Source organism: Ammospiza nelsoni, chromosome 19 (genome assembly GCF_027579445.1).
Source record: "Ammospiza nelsoni isolate bAmmNel1 chromosome 19, bAmmNel1.pri, whole genome shotgun sequence".
In the NCBI taxonomy this organism is placed as follows: domain Eukaryota; kingdom Metazoa; phylum Chordata; class Aves; order Passeriformes; family Passerellidae; genus Ammospiza; species Ammospiza nelsoni.
The window spans coordinates 5,750,065-5,776,845 of record NC_080651.1 but is presented as its reverse complement, the minus strand read 5'-3'; the positions used below and the strand labels follow the sequence as shown (position 1 = coordinate 5,776,845).

At 38.5% G+C, this 26,781-nt stretch overlaps 1 protein-coding gene across 2 annotated transcripts in view; it reads right to left on the bottom strand.

Moving 5' to 3' along the window:
- Positions 1-26,781, bottom strand: part of B3GNTL1 (UDP-GlcNAc:betaGal beta-1,3-N-acetylglucosaminyltransferase like 1) — a 106,855-nt gene that overhangs the window by 50,530 nt on the left and 29,544 nt on the right. For both annotated transcript variants that reach the window (XM_059485608.1, XM_059485609.1), the window contains one exon: positions 26,479-26,574. In XM_059485608.1, the coding sequence (XP_059341591.1) occupies positions 26,479-26,574 (96 nt within the window). The remainder of the gene's footprint in view (positions 1-26,478; positions 26,575-26,781) is intronic.

The window sequence follows — 26,781 nt, the reverse complement described above, 5'->3', positions numbered from 1 at the left end:
TGACCACTGAAACAAACAGGCATGAGGTGACATCACCTTGTGCTTAACTTACAGTGCACATACACCCTTATTGTGATTATCTAACAAACTAATTGTGATTATCTAGCAAACATCCCACAGCCCATGGACCCATTTCAGAGATGTCAGGCTGGCCATGAGACCTCTGTGTTTCTGGATAGGAAAATACCTGCAGCAACAAGACCCAACTGTAGAAGTTCTGTTTCAAACTGACACCATAAGACTTTGAATCTAAAGATCCAGTGGCAATGACAGAAAAAGTCAACAATAAAAGTGCACACCTCACGTTCCAAAACCCCACTTTTTGTTTGCACTATTTGCATCCATCATGTATTTCCTAACCTATGACAGAAGTTTGTGATACAAGAATAGGATCTAAAAAGAGAATAGTTTAAATAAAGTATCACTTCAAGAGATGAGGTAAATATTTTATTTCTCTTAGGAGCCACTGCCACGAGTGGTTCCAGTGCAATTCCAGCAGGTCAGAAGTCTGCCTGCTCTCAGTAATCAATACAGAGTTCTCCCTGTGGCTTTGGCAGCTTCCCCCTGCCCCACTGTGGCAAGCATGATCTGAAAACTCTGAACATAATTCAGTATTGAGACAGGAAAAGAGATTAGAAATTAAAATCTTGTTCAAAGTTGATACTTATGCCAGACCCACCAAGTTGCTTAGAGAAAGCTTTATACAGAGAGTTAAAGCTGCTTTGTTAGGCAGCTTTAGAAATATTTTGAGCTGTGGGAATTTCTCCCCAGTTTGCCCTTCTTCCCTCCCTTTTTAAAGTAAGAACTTGTATTCAAGGCCCAGCTTCAGAAATCATACAGGGCCACTAGGTCATCTGCATTACAATGCCTGATTCAGCATGTATTTATATCATAAATTATGTTTCATTAGAAGAAAACTGTTTCCTGTCAAAATGGAAGTGCTCAGTTTTGACAGTCAATTTATATGCCTGACCAAGAAATAGACCCCAGTAAAAAAAATAACTTAATTTTATCTAATGTGGAGGCAGAGGGTACAATTAGAGATTCATAATTTTATTATCTGAATCAGAAGATTATTTTTGAATAGACAAAGAATGGTCCTACATAGCTATAAACATATAAATGGTAAAGATCCTGGACTAATAACAACATCTGTATTGGTTACATTTCTATTTTAGTAATAGTTTATTTTTTCCTTATGAAAGCTACAATATTTATCTTAACAGTTATAAGCTGAAAGTGATCACAATTTTTATCTTAGAAAACTTTTGCTTGGAAAAGAAATCTTGTATAACACAAGTTATATTTTGTATTATTCCCTTCCAAAGTAATAGATGATTTCTAGGGCCCTGCACTGCTCTTGCCAAAGCAAAGAAATGCAACGTGTGAATAAAACAAGTTACACTGGTAACATATCTGTGACTATAAACACATCAGTGCTGTCCACTTTCATTTATGAAAATAATTATAACAGTTCATAACAATGGAAATTACCAAATGCCCTTTTCAAAATGTGAATTATTTCTCAGCAAAAAAGTTTCTGTAATTCTACAGTCTAATCATACTACAGAGTATCTAAATTTGAGATATTAAAATCAAATTTTAATATTTTAGGAATATTTCCTGATCTCTTCAGGTCTTAACTTTGGTCTTAGATGCAAACAATAATGCTTCAGAATACCAGCACTTGCAAATAGCTTGAAAATATAAGCAACACTGATAGATTTCATTCAATGAAAATGACATTAACTGTCAACAATCCAAGTACTATGAATGAATCAGAATTCCTCTTCTTTATTAAACTCTCCTAATCACACAATTACTGCTTGTTAGGACAAGTTCCCTACACAGTCCTTCTGTCAACAACAAATAATCAGCTTCATCCACCTGAAAATTCAGATAAACTACTAGAACTAATAATGGGAAACCTTCATACGTCCAGTCTTTGTCTCCATTCAAAGCATTTTGAAGCAGATGAAAAGCCCCAAGTGGGCTCAACAAGACTGAACTGCGTTTTCATCTGCTCACTTATCTCTGTAAGGCACACACATTTTGTAGGTAGCCACATCAGCCATTCCCAGCTGAAAACATGATCCATTTGCATCTGACAAGTTTTTTAAACTGTCACAGGAACATCAGTGTCCTTACACCCACCTCACCAGCAGGCAGAGGCAGCACTCCCAGTCCTGAGCCTGTGAAATTCAGAAATCTCCAGCACCAACCACACAGCAGAGGCAGAGGTGGCTCCTCCATCCCTGGGTGTGTCCAAGGGCACCTGGATGGGGCTCTGAGCAGCCTGGGACAGTGGAAGGTGTCTCTGCCCATGGCAGGGGGTGGAAGTGGATGAGCTTTAAGGCCCCTTACAACCAAAACCATCCCAGGATTTGATGATTCTACAGAAGTTGTTCTGTACCCTTGACCCCCCATGGCAGTTCCCAGGTTTTCTCACAGGTGATTGACCTGGGACTCACACACAAGCTCCTCACCTGGAGCTGTGCATCTTGCCTTAATCCATCCTTAATTTTTGCTACAATTGTGAACCCTGCACACTGAAGTGTTCTGCTTGTCCATCTCCCTGCCACAGTTTAGTGATGGAAATCAGATCATGCTCCATCATTTTCCCCAATACAAAACTGAAGAAGTCAGCTCAAATTAAAAATGTCATGCACAGAAATGCATTTCCAAGAGTGCTTTTAATACAGGATTATGTAATAAGGCACCTCAAGCTGTGATGATATTAAAATAACAGCACAAACTGCAGGAGAAGAGCTTTGCTGAAAATCTAACATAAGGGCAAATTCCCAAGATTAAAGGATTTAAACAATGAGCTGCCAAATAAGGCTTCTATGAGTACTTACAAGATTAATTACTATTTTAAAATCCATACAGAACTTTCTTGTGCTGCCCAGTGAAAGCCAATATGGCCATCACTCACTCTAACAACCCAGTCAAACCATGTCCCACGAAAAAGTACAATATTTTAATAGACCCCAAATGCAGAGGTGCCTCCTTCCTGTGGGAATGAGACATGAGAAGGACATTAGAATGCACAACAGCCAGATCCTCAAGGCCTGGCTTTGGATTCTACATAGCTACAATCACAGAAACAACAGTTGGAATAAGTAAAACTGAGGAGAAAATAAATTGACTGGAACAGCCCAAAGTTTCTGTAGCAGAATAAACATATCCAGTAATTCTGATGTTCTGCTGCCTGCACAGCATAACCAGAAGAAGAATTTAATTAGAGAGCTGTTAGGAAGAAAGTAAACAAGAGCCACATACCCACAGAAGTGCTTTTGTCTTCTGCTCTACACACACAGCATTTAAGAGGAAAAGGCATTATTTTGCACATTGCCAAAAATATGACAAGAGCCATTACCAGTAATCAGTGAGGTGACACACACAGTGTCAATGTCTAAAGTTTCTATAATAGTAGTTCCTAACTGAAATTATTCTCTCCTGTCAGATTGAATACCTCCAAATCATCACCTACATTGCACAACTTCCTGCTACTTCTCTTCTACTTTTCATCCTATTCTATCTGAAAGAAAACATTGCAAATACTTATTTCCCCAGTATTTACTGGGAAATTTTCCCAGTTTCCCAGTAAATACACTCCATAGCTTTGCTGTGTACCTGAAATGACACATATTTATGTGTATATATGTACACACAAAACACCCAGTGCTGCAGGTACAGAACTGCATCAGCTGCCTCCAGTTGTTTGGATTTTTTATCTTGACACTAGGCTCAGTACTACCCTGGATACAAGCAGAAATATAATTTGCTTTTGATTTTTGAAGAGCTCTAAGAAAGTTAGAAAAGCTCTTAGAAATTTCAGTGTGCACCTCTGACTTTTGTTAGAGCCTTTGAAGCTCTCACCAATGTTTAATTGATTCATACATTTCGATCCAGTTCAGTAATTCAGAGGTTAAAGGGGAGAAACCAGAGGGAGGAGAGAGACTTCAGCAACTTCTTGTCAGTATTGAATTGTAAATAAAGGTTTAAGCCACTCAAAATTCTATCTTTTGTGCAGATTTCATAAAGTCTTCACAGATATCAATTAGTATTATTCAGGGACTACAGGTGTCTCAAAGTCTTTAGATGCCCTGGTGATTTTAAAGTGCTTTTAAATGCATGTTTCTATAACCACTGTTATGCTTTCTAAACAAGCAAATTAAAATTCCATAGATTAGGAAGGCAGGGATTGGTTCATTTCATTAGAGTTTGATCCCTTCCATTTTCTGAAAATCCATTTTGTTAGGTAAGACTAAGCTTCTATTGCATGAAATACCTCACTTTTCCTTTCCCCCCAAATACTTACTTCAAATTAGCTCTACAATTTCCCCCAGAAGCTTCTCAAAATGGGTACTTTTGATTTAATCCAGGGGCATTGGTCTAATGGAGGGCACACTGAGCACTCACATCTTCTACACCCCCTAACAAAATTAAAGCCAAATTACAATTTATTTTCTGAAGGGAGAAATCACAGTAATCACTTGAATTTCCAGATGTAAGTACTGATATCCTAACAAGGAGCAGTTAAATTCTCCTATGCCAAATAAGCATGAAGTAGGAATTGGTAGGAAATAAACAGAATAGATTAAAACTAATGTTAAGGGCATGTGTTTGGATTATCTGTGAATAAATCAATTGAATGCCTAGAGGTATTTCAGTAACATGGAGGTGATCAATTTATTTGCAAGATGAACTGATAGTATGCATTTTATTCCTCTGCATCAGCAGCAATCTCTGCTAGCAGTTAATAAAGATATCTGCCCTTTAAGAGGTGTTTTCTTCATATTTGCTTGTTCAAGAACAGAACCAAAACTCATGGGAAAACGCCTGAGTTGCAGCTAACATCAAGCTAGGATCAGCTCAAACTGAGGAAAAGAAAAGGAAAAACACTTGTGTGGGTGATGCCTTTGAAGTTTTTCAATAGACAAATGTCAGATAGGTTTCACTCAGAGTGCAAGAATAAAAATTCAATGTAAATTCAGACACATCCCCACTGCCAGCTCAAAGTGTCCCACACACCAGAGCAAAAGGGCTGAAAATGCTCTGTTAGATCCCTGCCCACCTCACTTCACTTGTGAAAACCCCTCACATCCTCCTGTGGCTAAAACTCAAGGTGGACATTTCCCCCAGCCCTGGAATCTGCCTTGTGCTGTTTGTTTCTCTGTGAAAGGGATGCTCATGTCTTGCTGGAAGCCTTCAGAGAAACAGAATTGTGAAAGTGAAGCCAGACAAACAGTTGGCATTGCAGAGAAATCTGTCCCATAAGCAGCAGCAAAGAAACACAACATGCTCTGTCCACCTACAAATCATATATTGTATGTTTTATATATGATATGATATTTTGAAAAGACATTAAAAACCATTATCAGTTACTCTGAAAGACTGGCTGTACAGGAACCACTCCCCTGTGTTCTCCTGAAATATATACACAATTCCCAGTCATTTTTTGCCTGGTACTTTACTGTATAAACAACCTGTTAGAAAAGTCACCATCACCAGCAATCCTCCCTGCCTCTGCTGGCTTTGCCAGACTGTCCTTTTAAACAGGAAGTTGAAACATATAGGTTATCTTTTTTTCTTTTTAAATATAGATACTAGCTTGGTTTAAACTTTTTTTTTTTATATATATATGACTTTTAAGTCTTCCTCTGAACACCCTTCACCTAACTGCTCCATCTCACACCATTAATACAATGCTAAAACAAAAGCAGAACTTTATATTCATATATTTGTGAATTGAGATTTAATTTCCTTCCTTTTTGCCTTCAAATAATGTGCATAAACAATACGTCAGATCAGCTGCAACGGTCAAGTGTAATTTTAAGAACAAATTTGCTTTATTCTGGTTCTTGATGTATATCTAGGGTGAGTATAAGAACTGAAAACCATTGTTAGAGGGTGAGAGTGACAGGACCTGGTGACATTAGACAGAGAGGCAAGTAAGAGGTGCTGATCACTTTGACTATTCACCAAAGCAAAGCAAAGTGAAATTGGATAAATAACTAACTCCTGTCAGGCTGATTTGATTGAAAGTTGGGCAGCACTGACCCAGACAAAAGGGGAAGAGCAGCCCCACGTCCCCATACCCAGCACCTCTCCCTGGCCCCAAATGCCCAGCCCTCCCTGGCACTGCTTTTGGCTCTCCTTCAGCTCCAACTGGACTGACTCAGTTTGCTAAGCTGGCAAAAAGGGAGAGAGAAAAAGGGAAGTGAGAGGAAGAGGATCTTGGCTGGATGGTTTGGTGGCAGCAGGCCATGAGATCAGCTCTGCTGGGTTCTGTGGCTGCTTCACAACGTGAAGCTCTGCAGGCTCTGAGAAGGGTTTGCTGCTCTTTCCCTCCTGGCCACACATTCTCCTCGAGGTCCCTTCTTGCAGCCCTGCTGTTTGAACCCTCAGCAGGTCAGTTCAGCTTGTTAGCAAAGCAAAAAAAAAACATTTATTTTTCTCTCTTTATCTCCTACCAGCCAGGAAGATCAACCAGCTCCTTCAGGAGAAGACAAGCAAGAGAAATAGCTCAAGGGAGGGTGCTGGGCTCCTGCTGGAAGTCAAGATTTGGATGGGAGTGAGTTCTTAGACAAGCTCAGCAGCTCTTCAGGAACCTTTGGCTGCAACCCTACAACAATTTCATGAACACCTGCCTAGTTTCTGCCTCCTCCCACCTCTGTGCTGCTCCTCCACACCTTGCCATTAAACAAACAGGAAAACCTTTGTCTCTTTTCTTTGTGAAGAGCTGCACTGGCTCATCAAGAAATCAGCAGCAAGGAAATGGATGGGATGGTGAAGAAAGGAGAGAGAGGGGGTAGAACCTTTGTAAACTAAAATATCAAAAGAATTACAGTTTAAAATGCAGTTGAGTGCATTTAAATACAGGAGCAAAGACTTACAGAATTCAATCTGAAATAGGTATTTAAGACAAACTTTATGATGAATTATGCTTCATTACAAAATAAAAACACTGCTGCCTTGTTTGGACCAACTAAGAGCAGAAATGAACACACACAAATTTGCTTTACAATTGTATAAAAATAAAAGGTAGCTTGCAATGTTTTCTGTCTGCTACTTCCAGTATTACTATTACCTAGAAATCTCCTATGCATTCACCTTTCTTATTTTCACAGTTTTTCTAGATGTATTTTCTAGGTAGTGCAAAGTATCTGCAACACAGCCTTAAAGGCTGAAAAACAACCTGTGGCCATGGTGTGCCCTTTTCTGTGCAGCACACCCAGGGGTACCAGCTCCTAAATGTTCTGATAACATCAGATATCCCCTGCTGTCAGCCATGAGTCCTGACAAGGTGCCTTCCACAGCAAGGACAGCTCCCAGCAGTTCTCTACAAACACAGTTCTACATGATAGCATGAAAAAATCCTGGATATCAAAGCTGCACTTGGATCATCTGTAAACAGCAAATGATTACTGATCACATGGTTGTTACTGCACATTTCCAACCACAGCTGCATACTGGTGCTCAAAGTCAAGTCAGGCCAAACTGGAAATTATGTATTACCTCAGCCCAGATCAGACTGATCATATTTTACTTTTAATCCCACATATAAAACACTCCAAGTGAGTAAAGTGGAGGTTATCATTCTAACCCAATTTTGCTTTTGCTGCAGATCTCATCATAGTCTTCATTTCCCCTGAAATCAAGGAGACAGGACTACTCTGCTTAGTGAGAAATAGAAATTGGGAAATGCTGCAATCCTGAATCCTGGTCAGATGCCAGAAACAAATTCTTAATCTGCTTCATAATTATTACCATGGCCAAAAGGTGGCCAACATTTACCACTGATAACCTCCTTCATATCTTTGGGTTTATTCTTTTTTACTGAGACACAGAACAATAAGGTTGACCACTTTCTTTACCAGAAAAAGAAACCCTAAAAAAACCCCCACTTCCTTCTGGTGTTCAAATTCACCACATCTATAGATTGGTTTTAAGTTTATGCAGCTGACCAAAGTCAGGGCAAACATTACTACACAAAAAATGCTGACACATGGACTAAACCTTAGAGCTGATCTTATGTGCATAATAATGAACTCCCTGATGGACTTTTCAGCTTGGAAGACCTGATGTGTCTTCTGTTTTAGATTCCTTTCAACAACTAAGGACCTCATTCATGAGGGAAATTTATCTTGGGAAATGCCCTGGAAGCACAGACTGTACTTTTCCTATGTACAGTGGCTTACTATTTTCTGAAGATTTATCACATACATTTCTCAGGGTGAGATTACATTTCATTCTTTCCAAAACTGGTTGTACTATACATAGAATGAAGCACCTTTACTAAAAAATAGAGGATTTCTTTTCACAATCCTTTTCTTCTGAATAGTCTTACTTGTTATAGAAACCTTGTAATTAAGGGATTTAGGCTCCATCATTTTATCCTTGTTTTTTATTGCCCTGTGTTTATTTATTGTTACAGCAGCAGCTGAGGGAAACATTTGGAAAGATCTCACAAGGAAAAGTTCTTTTTGGCTTTTCACACTGTCAGTGTCCAGCCAGCTCCTGTATAACCACACAATAGTGAGTGAATTAGGAGTGTGGGTTTTAATTTATCACAAGATTTCTTTTTTAGTTGGTTTGTTGGGGTGGGTTTGGTTGTTTTTTTTTTGGCAACACAGATCTACAATCCAAAAACCACATCCAAAGTGTAGATGGCATTGGATTCTGCTTTCAGTTCATTCTTTATTTTGGCCATGATGTGAAACATAAATCAACCCCCCAGTGGAATGTAGCTGAGGTTTGCTAACACTTCTGTGACACTGCCATGCAGAGATGTACATGACAAAACCAAAGAACAAGGATCTAGAGACACAGGATGAATATTAATATATTATTAAAATTGTTGACAGATTGATCACATGTTACTCCCTCCTCTTTATGCCATATACAAAAATTAAAGAAAAATTAATTTTTATTATATAATATTTATAATATCTAACATTTATATTATATTATATTATATTATATTATATTATATTATATTATATTATATTATATTATTTATGATATTTATATTATTTATATTAAAATAAAATTTAAATTAAAACAAAATATAAGAACAAAGGAAAGAATTTGCAGGGTATCACGGGGGAAAGAACAGAGGGGGAAGACTACAGACTTCTCAGGGTACTGTGGCAACTGCTGTCACCATAGTATCTGCCTCAATAAGACTCCTAGAAATGGCACATTTTAACCCAACCTTCAAAAAGGAGACACAACACACACAGAACAAGCTGGAATTCATCCATAATTCCCTACCAAGACAGAGAAATACAAAAATCTCATCTCATTATGGCTCAAAGATACCAGACATGACAGAAAAGCCCAGTGACAAAAAGAGAAGCCCTGTGGCTACCTCATCTTCTTGCAGTCAGCCTCTCACTCAATTCTTCTGGAAATACACATTGTGGGCTTCTATAAACATAATTTTAATTTTCTTTCAGGGAGCTTTCTATCGTAAGTCCTTATTAGTGTGTGCCTAACTATGTCAACTCCACAGAAAAGTTCCAGCCTTCGCTCCAAACATCCCTCAGCTTCTTTCTCAGAGGCCTAGGAGGAAACAGAAGCAAACACAATATAAAAGCACTGGAGCATATGTCTATACACTTTCCACCATCCAAATAGAAAAATCACTGACCCAGAAATACCCTGAACTGTGGAAGGTTCTCTAAAGCCCCCAAGCAATCAACAGAAATGATCTTGGCTCTATACAAATCAGAATAATATTTTTCTTTATCTTTTTTGCCTCCTCAGACAAGTGCAATGGTAACCTCTCAAGAGGAGGCTGGAAAGAAGATCAGAGTGCCCAGAGAGCGTGAAAAAACAGACCCTGACTTCCATGAAACTAGGACTCTAAGCTGTAAGCAAAAAGGATTGGCTTTAGTGTGTGCCTTGATGAAAAACCTTCTAAAACCTCTGCTGGGTGTGGGATCCAGCTGAGCAAAGTGGAACAGGACTTGTTCTCCAAAGCACAGGCTGGAGTGGAAAGGAACAACAGAGTAGGTGATGGGGCTACTTTGCTTTTTTAGCAAGAAAGGTAGTTTTTAATGTTCCCTGCTCTATGATGGATTTGTTGGACTCCCAGTTTTGAAGCACATAACTCTTTGCAGCACAACCTCAAGGGCTCTGTGTTTCTCCATCTACTTCCACTACACTGATGGGTTTTTTGTAGGGTTTTCATCACATTAAATAACTCCAAAAGTAATGCTTTGATTATTTCAGAGCACACCACCAGGAAAATAAGCATTTCCAGCTGCTGTCATGTAATGACCACCTTAAAGTGTAGCATGGCTTCTCTCAAATTCTCTCAAACAACTGTTTACAATTGCTGCATCTGAGTAGCATTATGCATTTCCTTTGATTCTGATGCACAAAAGGAACTGCTTGAGACCCAATCCTGTAGTGGATCAAGGAAATGCAAACAAAGCAAGTCCATCTCTCTTTAAATGAATCAGAGAATATCCAGAGTTGGAAGAGACACACGAGAATCAATTTCAAATCCTTACCTTACAGTACAATCTGTTCAAATCAAGAATAAATCAGCATCCACTAAGACAGCACTTCCTGAAATCTCTAGCATACATAATACTTGTTAATATTATAAATAATATAATTACTTGTTAATATTGCTACAACTGTCTTGCCAGCAAAAAAGAAAAGAGTCAAATAAATCCTGAATCTATTGGCTTCTAATAATAATCTTATGTGTTCTGCGTAAATATACCAGCTAGTAAATTGCATGCCTTAAAATACAAAAAACTCCAGTTCTTTTATGATATTAGTCAGACTGATTCTGCAATAAGGACAAAAACAACATTAATTTGGACCAGAAAAAAGCTGAAAAAGTAGACAAAGCACTGAATAATCTTATTTTGATACATATGCATTCCTGAAAAATACCACTGAACCTCAGAAAACTTCGATTCATAGTTTTTACAAAATTGAAAAAAAATATTTCTTTGTTTATTGTCGGTAATAATTTCATACCACCACTGCAAAGACAGAATTCCAAGCTGCCTTTGGAGACAGAGTGCCCCAGTGCCAGTGGGTGAGTGAGGCTTTCAGAGCCATCCCTTTGATCCACACATGTGAGCAGCTCCCACCCAAACACACTCACTCAGTTTTCATGCCTCAGCTCCCAAGGGACAGAAAAAATCAGAGCAGGAAAATAACCCAGAAACAGTTACACAGTTTGTTAGTTCCAACCTTAACCTGCATTTTTCATCAATAAATCATAACATTTTCATCAGTGGTGTTTTACCATTACAACCAATGTCTGAGTGCTAATATTGCTCTTTTAATAGCTCACCAAGTTCATTAATAAACCACTAAAAGCAATTTAAGATGTTGGTTTTCCTAGTTTTTACAGAGATGGGGTAATTGAGAGGTGTTTTAAAAGATTTTATTCCATTATTAGTCTTGATGGGTAGTAAGACACGAGAGATGTAAAACTTAACGCTATTCCATCAGAATATTCATGTTTTTCTTGGTTACAATACTTTATAAATGTTTTTTATCCTACTAGCTTTTGCCACACAATGCTGTTATTACCTCTAACATTAATCTCCTATATTTTTTCCTCAAGTAGTCTTGTTATAATACATCTTTCCTGGTTCTAATTCTCTAAAATATCTGTTCCTTTTTAAGTCTATATTTTGAAACTTATTAAAAGTTGTTTCTGGTTCAGTCTCTCTCTCAACAATGTCATCTCTATTCCATGGCCTTCCTAAGCCAGCACACCTTATCTCAGTGTTTGCATACAGATGAACAAAACTATGTGACCTCCCTGTTAAGTTTTAAGAATTCTTTACAAATCCATTTCTCTCATCAAGAGAGTGGAAAAGATTTGGCAATTTCCATTTCCAAGGTAGACAAAACAGTATTGTTAATTTTGAACTCCTCTTGTTTCAGTCTCTTCCCTCCAACATCTCTCAGGACAACTTTCATGACTCCAGTGAGCTTCCCAACCCTTTTTTTCCTATGGAGTCTCTGAAAACCAACCCACATCCACCACATTTCTTTTCCCATTCCTGGCCTCTGGCAGCCTCACTCTCTGTTGGACAGAGCAAACCATTCCATTAAATTTGGGATATGCTCCAAAGGTTCACAGCAAGCACCCAGGAATGCTCTGTGTGTGTGTCTGGAGAGCACTTGTGCATCAGGGCTCAGAAATTCCATGCTGAGTTCAGCAAAAAGATTGCTGGACCTTGCAACAGCATAAAGAAGCTGTCAGGATGAGAGAGGGTAAGCCATTCATGCTTGGGGAAGTATTTAGGTTTAAAACTATTCATTTCTGATGGAAAACAATCAAAGGCCAAGGAAAAAGAGGCATTTTGTTGTCTAACTGCATTCCAAAATATGCCTTTATTGATGGAACTCAGAATGCTGGGAGGGAGTGTGCTGATGGAGAGAAGCGGATGAACACAGGGGATACAAAAAATCATCTGCTAAAGGAGGAAAAATCATGAAATGGACTGAGAGTGGCAAAGAGGCAGCAGCAGAGGCCAAGAAAACACAGAAATGATGGGACTGAAGAGCAGCAGGAGCCAAAGCCCCATGGCACTGGACAGGCACAAGCAGGGTATTCCTGCTATTCCTGGAGCTGTTTATGTTGCTGGGTGTGAAGGTCAGGCACTTACAGGCACTCAGTGTCAAGGGACATTAACAAAGCCAAAACAAGATCTGACGTCTAAACTGACACTTTGTTTTTACTGACTTCTAATTAGATATATTTTGAAGGGTTTTAAGAGGGACAGGCAGTCAGAAGAATTCTTTATTAACCTAAGGGTAAGATAACCTTCTTTATTAATCTAAGGGTAGACAATTGCAATTAGCAGTGGAGAGAAAGGGTTAAACCAGTCAGTTTTGGCTAAAACAAACAAACAAACAAATCTTTCTTCAATTCAGGCTTAAAGGTTCTTATTTCTTCCAGAACCGATGATTCACAGATGTTTGGCATCTGCTGCACTCCTACCTAGAGAATGTGTTCTCTTTGTCATTACACATCTCCCAACACATGGATGGAGAACTCTCATCCCCTCCACTGCAGCCTGGATGTTATTAAATATTCCTTACACATCTCTGATGGTGGAAATCAAGAGCTAGGCACCTACAGGCATGGAAATATGAAAGCAGGATCTGCTTATCTACACCCAAGAAATGGCATTTTAGCTTAGTACAGGTATTTAATTTGTGAAAGAATCTAAAAGCATCACCCTTCAATTTAAAGCAAGACTTTTATTATGCTCATTGTTAGTGAAAATATTTTAAAAACCCCAACCTGGCAGTTAGAAAGGGCAAAATGTGTCTGTTCCTCCTACTTATGATCAGGAAAGTCTCATGTTTACTGCATTATTCAGGAAATGTAGCTGTCACTGAGCTGCAGCATTTTACCAGTGCAAGATGAGCTAAACTTTTGGTCAATTTGTTCCAAAATGCAGAAGTTTTTGACCACATGAAACGAATTTTATATATGCCACTGATTCAAAACAAATTTTAAAAAGTTATGTGTTACTTTTGGCATCAAATTATTCTATTCAGAATCACAGGGATGAAATAACTCTGTTAAAACAGCTGTGCAAAGTACTCAAATGGTCTTGCTTTCTTCCTTTCCAATAAACCTCTAGCCTGCTTGGAAAGTCCTGTTTTTCCAGACTTCACTTTGGGAAGCTTATTTGGTAATCAGTCATTTTTCACAGGCACTGCTCTCTTATTTTCTAGCAGCTGTGTACATACAGATTTCCATAAAAACCAACACTTAAAAGATCAAATTTGGAGGCTTGAAACCCGGTAAAGGAGGAAAGAATAACAGCAGAGCATAGGAGTAGTTGTCAAGATAAATTACAAATAGAAAATATGAAAGCAACATTTACCTATTTTCTCTTCAAAACTAAAAAAATGCATTAAATTCTCATGCTAATAAAAGTACATTTATGAGGAGTGTGTTTGAAATGAATTTGTGCCAGCCTTGTGACATTGCCCAAAAACATTAAGAAGAAGCACTTTTCCTAAATGCAACATTTAAAAATTCATTAACAGCAACAAATGTAGAGTTGTGGTCAAAAGATGCCCAAAGTTAAACCAGCTGGTGAGTAAATCACTATAAATCACTATAAATGGCACAAGATTTGCATACACAGCATATATAGGGACACATAAAATCCAGAGCCCTCATTACTGGTAAATTCCTGACAATGAGAAGCCCTGAAATAACAGCAAATATTTAACAGCACTTAATGCCAGTACAAACACACATCTGCCCAAGAGGGCATGGCAAGACAATTCCTTGGCAAAGCAGGTCAAATTCAGACAGGCAGAGTTAAAACACATTTTAAAAGGTAATTCTGAAAACCATGCCTGAATAAGGCTCTGGTTTTTGTAAAAGGTAAAAAGTTACTTGTCTTTGCCAGTTGCTCACACATGGTTATGGATAGTCACAGATTTGAGTCCAAACAAGATTTTTTTTTTTAAAGGGTTTGACAGAAGTTAAAAAAGCCAAACCCTGTTATTTATATTATCATTAAAAACAGACAGTAAAATTTTTGGTTTGCTGATGCTGGTGACATTTCTACATTCTACAATCCCCAAAGTTGCCAGGAAAAAAATTAACCAAATATATCAAATCCCAAATGGAAATTCAAACAACTTTCAGAATATGTGAAGCAATAGCTTGACAGCTTGGTTTCAGAAAGAAGTTTATTTCCTTGTAAAATGTATTAGTTGTGTTTATGGAGCTCTCTGGTAAGAGGTCAGAACTGAGAAAAGATTCCACTTCAGGCTGTTCATCTGAAGTTCCACAGACAGCAACAGTAAATCCAGTGTCACAGGGAGAGGACACAACATCAGCTGCCTTCCTGCAAAACAACTCTTCAGCTTGGAATTCTGTGTAATTTTGGAAAGATTCTGACTTGGCCAGCAAATATTTGCCTATTGATCCACGATCAGAATGAAACAATGGACAGTTTTCAGGTAAATAAATTCCTTGGCATGACCCATTCTGGGTACTTGGTCTGACACAGGCAGCTTTAGGTTTTTACAGCAACTGTTAATTAGCAATCCTTAATTGTCCTGCCTTTAGAGGGCTCAGGGTGTCCTGGCTGGGGCTGCTCCAAGAGTTCCCCTTCACCAGAACTTCCATCCTGGATGCCTTGGTATCTTTCACACTAAAAATTTATATCTGTGAGCATTGTTTATACATTATTCCTACCAAATTAGCACAAGCCCTGCCACAGCAGTGGCAGTTTGCCATCAAGGCTGAAGCTGTGTTATAATTTTCACTGAAGAGAAAGTTGAATTGAGTTCTATGTCTGGCTGCTTGCACCTGGTATCCTGCTATAAAAGGAGATTTTGGACTTCACCTCTCCTCAATACAGAACTTGAAACTAAAGTATCAGAGAACACATGCTTGCTACTGAGGCATGTAATTTCTTCCTTCCTCTTTATTCTAAAATTATTCACGTTACCTACTTGATGAAAAAAAAAAAAAAAAGAAGCCCAGCAACCCAAGCTTTGAGTGAGATTCTTATCACAGGGACCCAGTTCTCAGGCAGCAGTGAAATGCATGCTGTCCTGTCAGACAGAAAATAATTTCTTGTTCCTGAACAACAAAACATGTATTTACTACAGATACTGTTGCAGCCATTTAAGAAATATTTTTATGCTTTTCTTTTGTCATTTTATCAATGCTCTATTTGTGTTCAATGGCATTCTGCATTGTACAGAGCAGCAGGATGACAGACCCAATCACTGCAACTTGACATTAACGTGCTCACATTCCATGGCTGTAAAACCCATGAAAGAGTGAATTTAATATATGGCAGAGCACCAGAAATTTGTTTTTGTTTGTTTGCTTCAAATTTTACAAACCATCTCTCTGATCCTGAATAGCAACCAGGTCCACAGAGTTTCCTCTCCTTCCACTAAGCTAGTTTTGTTCATTCTGCTCTGAGCATGGCCTCCCAAAGGACCGGGGATGATTTCTCCATCACTGCCTGCACCTGCCAAACTAGAAGATCAGAAGTACTTTGCAGACAAAAATGTTTCTAATTTTCCACCACTAATATATGATTATTTATACAGCTCTAGCAGCAAAGAGGAAAATGGGAATTCATTGAATATGGCATCAACAGCATCATTAATTCAACAAGCCCATTCAGTAAAGAGACAAAATGAGCTACAGTAAAAGTTCCTTTAACTACTGGGAAATTCCTATTTACACAAACATGCCAAGCAGTGCTGACAACAGCAGAGGTGCCCCAGATCACCTGCAACCATCAGAATTTTACAGAAAATGGCGCTGAAGGCAAAAGGATAACACTTCATCAAGTTTAATTTGCAGGAAATTGCTTCCATGTAAGTTACTGTGTAAAAATACATTCAAATTTGGGAGGGACTGTGCTTTAAATATGGTTCAAGCTAAAAGGATTAAAATGTGACATGACACAGTGGCAATTACTGCAGTAAATGAAAGGGTCAGCTGTTCTGTGCTTTCTGAAAGGAGGAGGCAAACATCTAGGGAAGAAACAAAATCCATAAAAAGTTTTCAACCCGTAATTTTGTATCAATGGACATAGATCTCCCAGAGCAGAACACTGAGCCTTCGAGCACCATTATTCTTTCAGCCCAGGGACAGAACCAAGGCCAACAAAAGTGACTTTGTACACTTGGACTGGGCTGCAGCCCCCAGGACCTGCTCGCGCTGACAGGAAATCGCCGCAGCCTTGAGCCTTCATCTACCCACGTGAACCACAGACCACAGACCAGCCTCTGTTCTCGCCTAATTGTCAACATCTGCTCTGCACAGCTATGAATAACTGTATGACACACAAAAAAAATCTCTCCTACTGACTCCAAAGGGTTTGTGTTTCTCTTTTTTGTTTCTTTTTGAAGTTTGGCTCCTAGGTTAAGATTTGCATCCTTCTGAAAGACGCCACTAAAATGGAATTCAGGGTGAGCAGGAAGAGCTGATGGTTGGTTATTCCTTTCTAAAGTCAGGTGGCCAAATAAATGGCAGTTGAGATGAAACATTATTTTCAAATATTGGAGAGAAATGGAGCACCAGCCCACTGGTGGAGGCAGCAAGCTCCATGAGAGGTAGCTGTGATCCCTCTGACTGCTTGATTCATGCCAAGCACAACAAACCTCAAATATCCCAGCCCTAAAAAAGTGAGGATGCAGATGTGCCAATGGACACATTCAGCATGACTTGAATTTCAGTTCAGAGAAGAAACACATTTGAGGACAGCTCAGCAGCACTGCCATTTGAAATCTCCACTTTTCCTGCTCTTCCAATTGAGCCATCAGGGCTTCTAAGAGTGTCAAACATTTGAATGTAGCAGTTTCTAATTTATTCTCATTTCACAATCACATACTTATTTATTTATTTATAGTAGAAGAGTGACAGTATGAAAACTATGGCTAAAACTCCAGGGCCATGGCCATGCTACAATTTTAGATGGTGACTAGGCCTGGCTAAAAAGGGAGAGGAGAAAGGAAAAAGGGAGATGCACATCAGCCTGTCTGCAGCCCTCATTAGCAATGGGGCTCTCCATGAGCAGGAGAAGCAGAAGAATGGAAGGAGAAATAATTAAAGAACAAATCACAAGGGCAGGCAGTCCTTGCCAGTGTAATTCTCAGATACTTTTCCAGGCCGGAACACAACGTGATAAGGTTTTCTCAACTGACTCCTGCACAAAGCAGAGGTTGACTGTTGGCTGCATTAAGGACGACACTAGGAAATAAAAAATCTTTTCTCCTTCAGCTGAAATACTCAGGAAATGCACAGAAGGAACAGAACACCGAGAACATAATGCTAAACATGCCTCTTTTAGTGTCTACACTAAAATGACTCCTTTATCTCTCCTCCTGGCTCCTGTGATAACAGAGCTGAGATTTCCCTGCAGTTTCCCAGCTGTAAATGCTGAGACAGTTCATACCAGCCTGGGCTCAGTATCACCTTGCTGGCCTGGCAGTGCTCCAAGTGAAGTGTGTAAAAGTGTGTGAGCACATGGACAGTCTGGTTTCTCTCAGAAACATTAAAACCCTTTTAAATTGCCAACCTGGTGACCAATTTACCTCCTTCCTCTGAGGCTTGATGGAGAGAGAGGATTTCATCAACACAGAACTGTTTTCTCCAGTATTTTATAGTCTGAATATTAAGATGACTATTCCTCTGCTACTTTCTTATGGGTGGTTACATTTCAATTTCTTCATCAAAAACTACTAAGCAATCTGCTCCTTGCAAAATGAATGGACAATTAAGGATGTGGTCAACTTGTGGCTCTTTTGTGAAGCATCAGGGGAAGACAAAATTATATGGGGGAAGAGATGAAACCAAGAATGAAGTGAGAAAGTGAAAGCTGTTGAGAGCTGTCACAGCCAGAACAATCAATTCCAAAAGCTGCAGTGGAAGAACATGGCAAAAATGAAACATAACAACAAAACACACCAAAGAAAATACAGAGTATAAGATCTGCCCATCCAGTCCCAAAGGCCCCAGAATTACAGTGTCAAACCAATGGGTTTCAGAAATATAAAAATCTGGAATGCATGCTCAAAATAAATTTCAATTGTCACTGAAACTATTAGGTGATAGTAAACACAAACTTGGACCCTGGTTTTTTAGCTTTTAAAACAGAACATGGCAAAGGAGCTTAAAAACGGGTACACTAGATGAGACAAATCAAACCAGAGGCAGAAGCATTTGTATAATATGTGCAGTCTGATGTAGAAAAATCAAAAAATGTCCCATAACCGACACCCTCCCCAAAAAAACGGAAAAAAAGGGAAAAAAACCAAGTTTAAGCTGCATTACTGACAGCACACTTATTTTGTCTTTTGTCTAGATAAATTCTCCAAAGTTATAAATATTAAAGCATTACTTTAAGTACAGTTTGAACTATTCACTAGACAGCAAGCAGTTTCTGCCATTTATCTTTTCTACTTCATAAAATAATCATAACCCTGAGAATCATATATTCCTGATTATATTTATTTCATTCTGACATTATTACAGCATAGGTATGCAAAGAATTATCCAAACTAAATACAGACCTCTTGGCATTCTCTGGAATTATACACCTGAAAATAATAATTCCTTTTACTATACAAACTTTCTGAACACCTATCTTTTATGTTGACAGGCAAGATTCAGATTCACTCCAGTAAACTCAACACCATAAATGAATGGTACCAAATTAGTCTAATAAAAAGAAGCCTAGTAACATCTGCTTTTTCTGTTTCAGTAGCTCTGAAGAAATCAAAGCAGTTTGCAGCAACTCCTAAATCCTCCTACTCTGCTGTCCAGCAGCATTTGCTTTTATGTATTCTTTATATTATTTGCATATATATTTGCAGCTCTGTAGTTTATTATTGCAGCTAGCCCCAATACTGTTCCTTCCCCTGACAGGCAGAAAGAAAAAATCCATTCCAGAGGCTCCAAGCTGGGGGTCCAAGGCCCCTTTCCTCTCTTGAGCCAAGGCTGGCGGCAGCTCTTGGGGACACATTTTCAAAAACAGAGTTTAGTTCCTATCTAAAGTGGGGAGGAGTCAGAAAAGGGTTAAATCACCTCACACTTATGTCCCTAATTGGGGATTTCTGTCAGTTATGCTGATTTGCTGAATTTCTCAAACTGTATTGACCCCATGCAGGGGTGGGCATTTTCCATATCTGCCCCTTGGAGGCCTCCAGTAGAGAGCAGCCTTTATTCTGCCTCCTATACTGATATTTGCCGTTTCATTTTGAGGTTCTTTAAGGCATCAGTGGAACTGGATATGCTACTCACTTTTAGGATGGTGAAATTGCCTAACTGCACAGAAAATATCCATTTTTTATGAAAAAGGACATGCTGCTCACAGCTACATTGATCCAAGCTAATGCACTGAAAAGCTCACTGCAATTTATTTGCATGATTTCAGCTCAAGAAATTCTAATCACAGTCCATTTGGCCAAGACTGTAAAAACAGAACAAAAATCCCATGTCCTGTTTGTCACACTTGTACTAAGGAAAAAAATACATAAAAACTGAATTACTCATTAAATCTGGTTTCTTAAACTCCAAAGCTGTCAGATTGGACAATGAATCTGGCTTTTTTACAACACAGAAAGGAAAAATATAAACTCAGAAAGGAAAAATATAAACTCAAACCCAACAGTATAACATATATTGTTAATACTTGTGAGAGGATATGGTGGATGTAAATATTTTAAAGCTCAGCTTCCTTAAGCAGTTAAAAAATCAGAAAAGCAACAATTACCATGGAGACAAATGTCAAACAGGGCAGGGTGAAGTCAGTATAAAAAAGTATTAAGGAACAAAATCTTGAGTGTGACAGATGAAATAGAATGGGCTTAACTCCTGCTCCTACACAATTTTTAAAACAGTGAAAAGCTGTTCAGTGTGCAGTTACCAAAGAGAAATATTTTTCCTATGTATAAGGCTACAAGAGGGAGTTGCATTGCATATAAAATATATTTGAAATCCATACATTTTAATTACAGTAGAAGCCACATTAAAAATATTTCTCTTCTTTTTTGGAATCAGCATTTTGATTTTCAAATTCAAAGAAAGCAAATTACAGAAGTGAAGGGTGTATCAACTCTGTGCTCTCACATATGGACAACCAACTGAAAAATAAACATCACTGAGTTGGAAATGTCTGTTTGGAGTGGGCTTTTTGTTCTGAAAGGAAAAAAAAGTTAGGGCTACTTCAATATCCTATCTATTACTTTAAAATAAAGACTGGATTTTGTCCCTCAAAAAGAGGAAAAAGTTCCTTAAACTATAAAAGGCAGTGATATTGAAGCGAAAGTGAAGCTTAAGGGTTGTTTATTTGGAAGTCAGCACAAGGACATCAACAGGATAAATATGGCAGATCAAACAAGAGCTAAGTGGAACACTCAGGAACTGGAAATTATTAGTTAGCTCCATCCATGTCCTTAACTGCAGCTCTAAATGAACAAATTGTCTTCACTTTATTTTAACATCTTGCCCGATTTTTCAAAGTAATTTTTAAGAGTATTGAGGAGACATAAATGGCAATAGTAACTTGGACGGCAAATTATGCATTTCTGAAAATTCAGTCCTGGACAATTTCCCTTTAGATGTGGCATTACCTGTCCATCTCCTACATCAAATGTCTATTAAAATGGCATTTAGGATGCCAATCCTTATTGGTATAATTAATTACTAAAATTAATTAAATTATTAAAAATTAATTACTAAAATACATGAAAAATATCATCAGCTGGAGCAGCTTATAGCTCACACAGAAATAGCTGTTTCCTACCAGTTTCATTTCTATGTCCATCAAAGTCATATCAGGCTTTTTCTGCCATACAAGAATCCGTCATGCTGTAATGCTGCATTCATCAAGAACATTTTGGAATAAATTCAAACTTATTGTAATCACAAGTCCCTTTTATACTAAATTACAATATTTCTGCTCCATTTTAACATTATCATGTATTATGAGCCACATTCCAGCCTTGTTTAATCATGCAAATTATCAGGCAAGATATGAAGAGGAAAAATACGAATTATTTAACACTCCTTCCCCTATGGGACACCTTTAAACTCATGCAAAACTGCACACACACAAAGCACAAGCTGTATACATTTCTGAATTCCAGCAAACCTGTTTCTAAGTTCAAAATATGTGACCCTGAGCTGCCTTTTCATAAAGCCTCACTGGGAAGTTCTAATTGTGCTTTGAGTTCACAGATGTGGCTAAGCCACTTCTCATTAAACTTTCTAGAATTCCATGAACCCTTTGACATGTATTTTCACATGTAAATATAAACACTGTCAAGCTTGTGAAACTTTGGTTCATTCTCCTCCAGAGGAGAACAAGGATCAACCAACCACAAAAGGAAGCAGCCAGTTGGGTTGTTTTTTTTTTTTTTTAATTTAATATGGTACAGGCTCAATCCCATAGAAACACCCATTCCAGATTACTGCTGGAATCTGCTGTAATAACCAGCAACTTTGGCTGTTTCACTCAGCAGAAAAACATCAGGGTTTCACTATTAATGCCACATTTTAAAATAATATGGGTCAAGGAAGAGGAAACAATGATCAAAAAAAATCCCAAGGAAGTGTTGAGTATCTTTTTATTGAAAGACAACAAACACAAGTGAGCCATTAATAGTGGCAAAGATGGGGGGAGGGAGGGAGGGAGGGGGAGGGTGGAGGGGATTTCAATCAGCCTTTTCATGTTTTATTCATTCTTAAGTAAGAAAGCCTTTCCCTCTGGCCATTTTTTGCCTTTACTAACATAACCAGACAACAGGCATTGCATACATCCACTGTCAGATTGCTGCCTTGATTATTATTTCAGTTGTGACACATGGACAGCCAACCCAAGCACTAATAAAGTGGAATTTTCTGTCTCAGGTAGACAAAAAAACAGCTGCACTAAGCCAGAGATATTCAATCCTTGGTCCACCTGGAAAATTCATCCTACTTGCAATCTACTCCCACCACTGAGAAGTTCCTTATTGAGCCACATGATGAAAATGGAATATTGAGTGCACTGAATTGATGGAAAGAAAAGGTCCAGCCATGCTGTCAGATCCTTCTTGCCTTTAAAAAAAGCTGAACACTCTGACTCCACCACCATGCTGGAATTATTGCCAAATTGAGCATCTGTAGTAAATGTTGATTTGTAGCATGACTCTTTATCAAATATTAATTAAACTCAAATAAAGGATGACTTAGTAAGTAGAAAAGCAGTTTTTAAAGCTGTCAGTGAAATGTAACAGGCATCTTTTAGAGCACAGAGCTGTGTGTGCTATGAAATGTTAATTATTGCTCTTCTTTCAGGTGGTTGGCAGAGATTATTGCTGAGAACCACAAACCACCTGTGACAATTTCCAGATTTATCCAACACCAAGAGCTCCAAGATAACCTGCAGAGTCCAGCATGTATCAGGAAGTCATACAGACACAGTCACCCAGAATCACTGAGGCTTTTTCAGTTATTTATCTACATGAGTTACTTATCTCCAGTCCAGCCTTATCACCCACAGGCCCTTCCTTTTGGCAGGAGGCTCCTCAGGAGTCACTCTGAGTTTGCTGCCTGCTTCCTAAGTCAAAAACCACGTGAAGGGGTGGAAATGTCTTGTCTTTGAGGAGGAAAAAATGGTAGGTGAGGTGGGATTGTGCTTCAGGCTGCACAGAATACTTCACAGGCTGAAAGACTAAACTAACCCAAAGCAGTGATTGAACAGATGTGGTCATGAACTCAGCCCTTTTACTTACAGTCCTTAAAAGTGACTTGCATAAATATTTGTGCAATTAATCCAACCTTAAAACCATTCAAAACTTTTCACTTACACAGCCCAGTAAACATTTCCAGTGTAAAAGAAAGGCTGCACGATCAAACCTCAGGCACATTTACAAGCACAATTTAGACTCAGATATCCCACTGGATTAGTTTTAATCTACATTTTTTTCCACTTACTTCAACATCAAAACAGCCAGTTCTCTTAATTTGTTTGCTCATTTTCTTCCTGTACCTGTCACTGTGATCTGCACTTACTGAACAGTTAAAATTATCATTTTTTATTTGTTTTTTTTACTCTTGGCCAGAAAGAGCAAGTCTTCAGAACACATGTATTTAAGGTTTATATCAGTATACCCATAAAAGTGTGGTTTGCTCACCTGTCATTTATGCAGAAGATAACACTGAAGAAGCAAATATTGATCTTTTAAAAAGTAGCTTTTTCATCATCATGCTCTCTTTGTACTCTCACTCCCACCACACTCTCTGGGGTATATATTCTGAAATTTCACGCATACCATAAAGTATCTTTGGAATGTTACAGTATAATTGTTTAGAGAAACATTTAATGGATGAGTAAGCATCAAGAGGCCAGGGCTAAGGGAGAAGTTAAAATGCTGGCAGCATTTTGTATTGAAAGATCCTCTCAGCATGAGGACTGGGGATGGACATTTGATCCAAAAATCTGGTATTGACTCAAGGAAAAAAATAAAATCCAAACAAACCAGCATCCAGCACAGAGGTGTCTGAAGGCACTTCCCAAAACATCTGTCTCCAACCACAGCTCCCAAACCTGGCTCTGGGCACTGCCAAGCAGAGCAATCCAGGGCCACAGGAAATTATTCGATCAATAACATAAACATTTTGATAAACAACATGATCTTGACAATTGGCTGTTTTTTCCTTTTGGAATTGGTCCCTTGGTTTCCCCATTCCCAGCACAAATAATCTGCATGTGCATGGTGTGGAAACACAGCAGAAGTGAGTGACTGGAAAGAGCTGGGCACTGAGTACAGAGACAGCTAAAAAAGCTAAACGCGCTTTCACTACAGGAATCTGCTGCAGATTTATTTAATTTACAATGTGCTGTAAATTAAAGCAAATTTTCCTCAATTCCCTGAAGCACTGCTCCTCTCAGAGATTCTGCAAATCCATTAGCACAGGTCCATCATTATAGATTTTTGGGGGTTTGTGTACTGAAGGGAGTTTAAAAAAACACAAAATAAAGCATATGATATGGACAGATGAGTGGGACCTTAGATAATTGATTCATACCCTGATTAAATTATTAGAGTACAGCTGAAATGGCTTTTACTCCCAATTCTTCCTGTGCCCCACACTGTTTTAAGTAAAAAAAAGCAAAATAATTATCCCCCCTATGTGAACTGCTAATCAGAAGACTACAAAAGCAGAAGTGCCACGTGCTCACAGAAACCAAGCAGCTCTTTCAGCTCCAGAGCTGGGAAAGCCAAGGTGCCCCAGGATCGTGTCACAGCTGAGGTTTGACAATTGGGCACCTAAAATCTCCCTCAAGGGGAGCCTGTGGTGCTTAACAGTATGTGAGTTGGAGCTGGTGCAGCACAATTTCTCCAAAACTTCAGACATTCATGGAATTCTCAGAGATCTACTGTCTTTGAGGAGCTTCTGTTTCTGCATTCAGCTTAGTGGAGAACAGGTAGCACGATAAAAATAATGAGGAACACACAAATAGTGTGAATCTATAAAGCTCATCTTGTTAAACTCATTAAACACCACAAGTTCTGCTGGTTCCAAACCTAATGTTTGATCCAAAACTGCTAATCTACCTGTAAATTGTGTGATTCTAAATTATACGGAAAAATAATGCATTTATTAAGGTTTTAAGAAGTATTAATAGCATGTAAGACTGCAAGGGACTTCCCAGCTCATCATATTTGCATCCTACTGTTGGAAACACAATATTAAATAATCTCTTCCAGAACACATTGATTCCCATCTATTTAAAACAAGGGTTTTGGTTTTTTGGGTTTTTTTGCATAATTTCAAAATCAGAATATTTGTTTTAATTTTCCACTTAATTCATCAAAGATTAAGTGGCCATTTAGTGGCCACTTCAGATTGTGTAGGACAAGCTTTTACATCCTCAAGCTTTTCTTTCTTTTCACCAGAGCAGTAATCCAGATGCTGTCAGATAAATACACTTGTTTAAATCTGTATTTTTTTCTAATGCCACACTCACAGGCAAATCCAAATATTCCTTGGGTAACTTTTTCTGTAATTACTCTGCTTTGGTGAATTACAGGGAGCTGTAATACCACTGATTTCAAACAAGGTCTGCAGATTACTCCTTGTGTTACAATGACCATAGTGGGGCCTGCCAGTGTGTTTTTGGAGTTAGGGTATAATGGAATTTATAATGAAGTCTAACAAATAAGGATATGTTAATCTTTTCAACCACTTAAATTCAAGGAAATCAAAACCAAATGTCTTTCTAACACAGCATCCCAAAACCAAGCCCAAATACTTGGATCTCACAGCCTGCTGGGATGTTTTCTGCAAACCATCCATTAGATTTCTTATATTCTGTACAACATTCCTCCACAAGCTGGATTGATTTCTTCCACAGCTTAACTTGTTTTTGCCAAAGTCTCTTTTAGTCTCTATTTTAGTTCAGCATTGGCCTCCTGCCTAATGAAACAACTGTTCTTTATGCCAAAAACTGTCATCTTCAGTTGCACAAGATGCATCTCACTTACAAACAATGTATAATGAGCCCAATGTTTAATGCCTGAAGAACTGCTTAAAATCATCCCAAGCAAAACTTAAACAGATACAGGAGTGGTCAGTACCTTGGGTGGGAGAAGAACCATTCTCAAGAAAGATTTTCCCCCCCTTTTTTATTGAAATCCACTTTTTGAAAAGAAAACCATAATTTTAGAACATGAAAGCACATGAAGCTAACACAGGCAGTGAGACATGTGAGGCTCACTGCAAACCTGAAAGCTTCATTCTCACTCAGGGTGAGGTCATTGCTCTGCAAGGATCACCTGCACCACAACCGTGGCTTCTCTTGAACAAACTATGTTTAAATCTGATCACCTTAATAAACTATCAAGTGATGGACTGAAAAAAGTCCATCCAAATCAAGCTGTTATGCTGTTTTTCTGTAATTTCAGAGCCAGCTGAAGCAGAGGTACCTGTGTAAGGAGCTGCTCCTGGCTGAGGTTGTTGATCCAGCGAGTGTATCGTTCAGTGGAGCCCAGTGGCTCTCTTCTCACTTGGCAACCAATGATCTAAAGCAGAATTACACAAAGCCCCTAGGTTAAACTCTGTACACCCACGTGGCAACAAAACAGTATCACAAAATAAACATTCAGGACATGGCAACTCCAGGAATTATCTACACAGGCCTTACTAGCCCCCTTCTAGGTTCATAAGGTAACATGGTACAGTTGCTCTGTTCAAATGTTAAATAGTTATAGACTTTAAAGGTCTCTAGG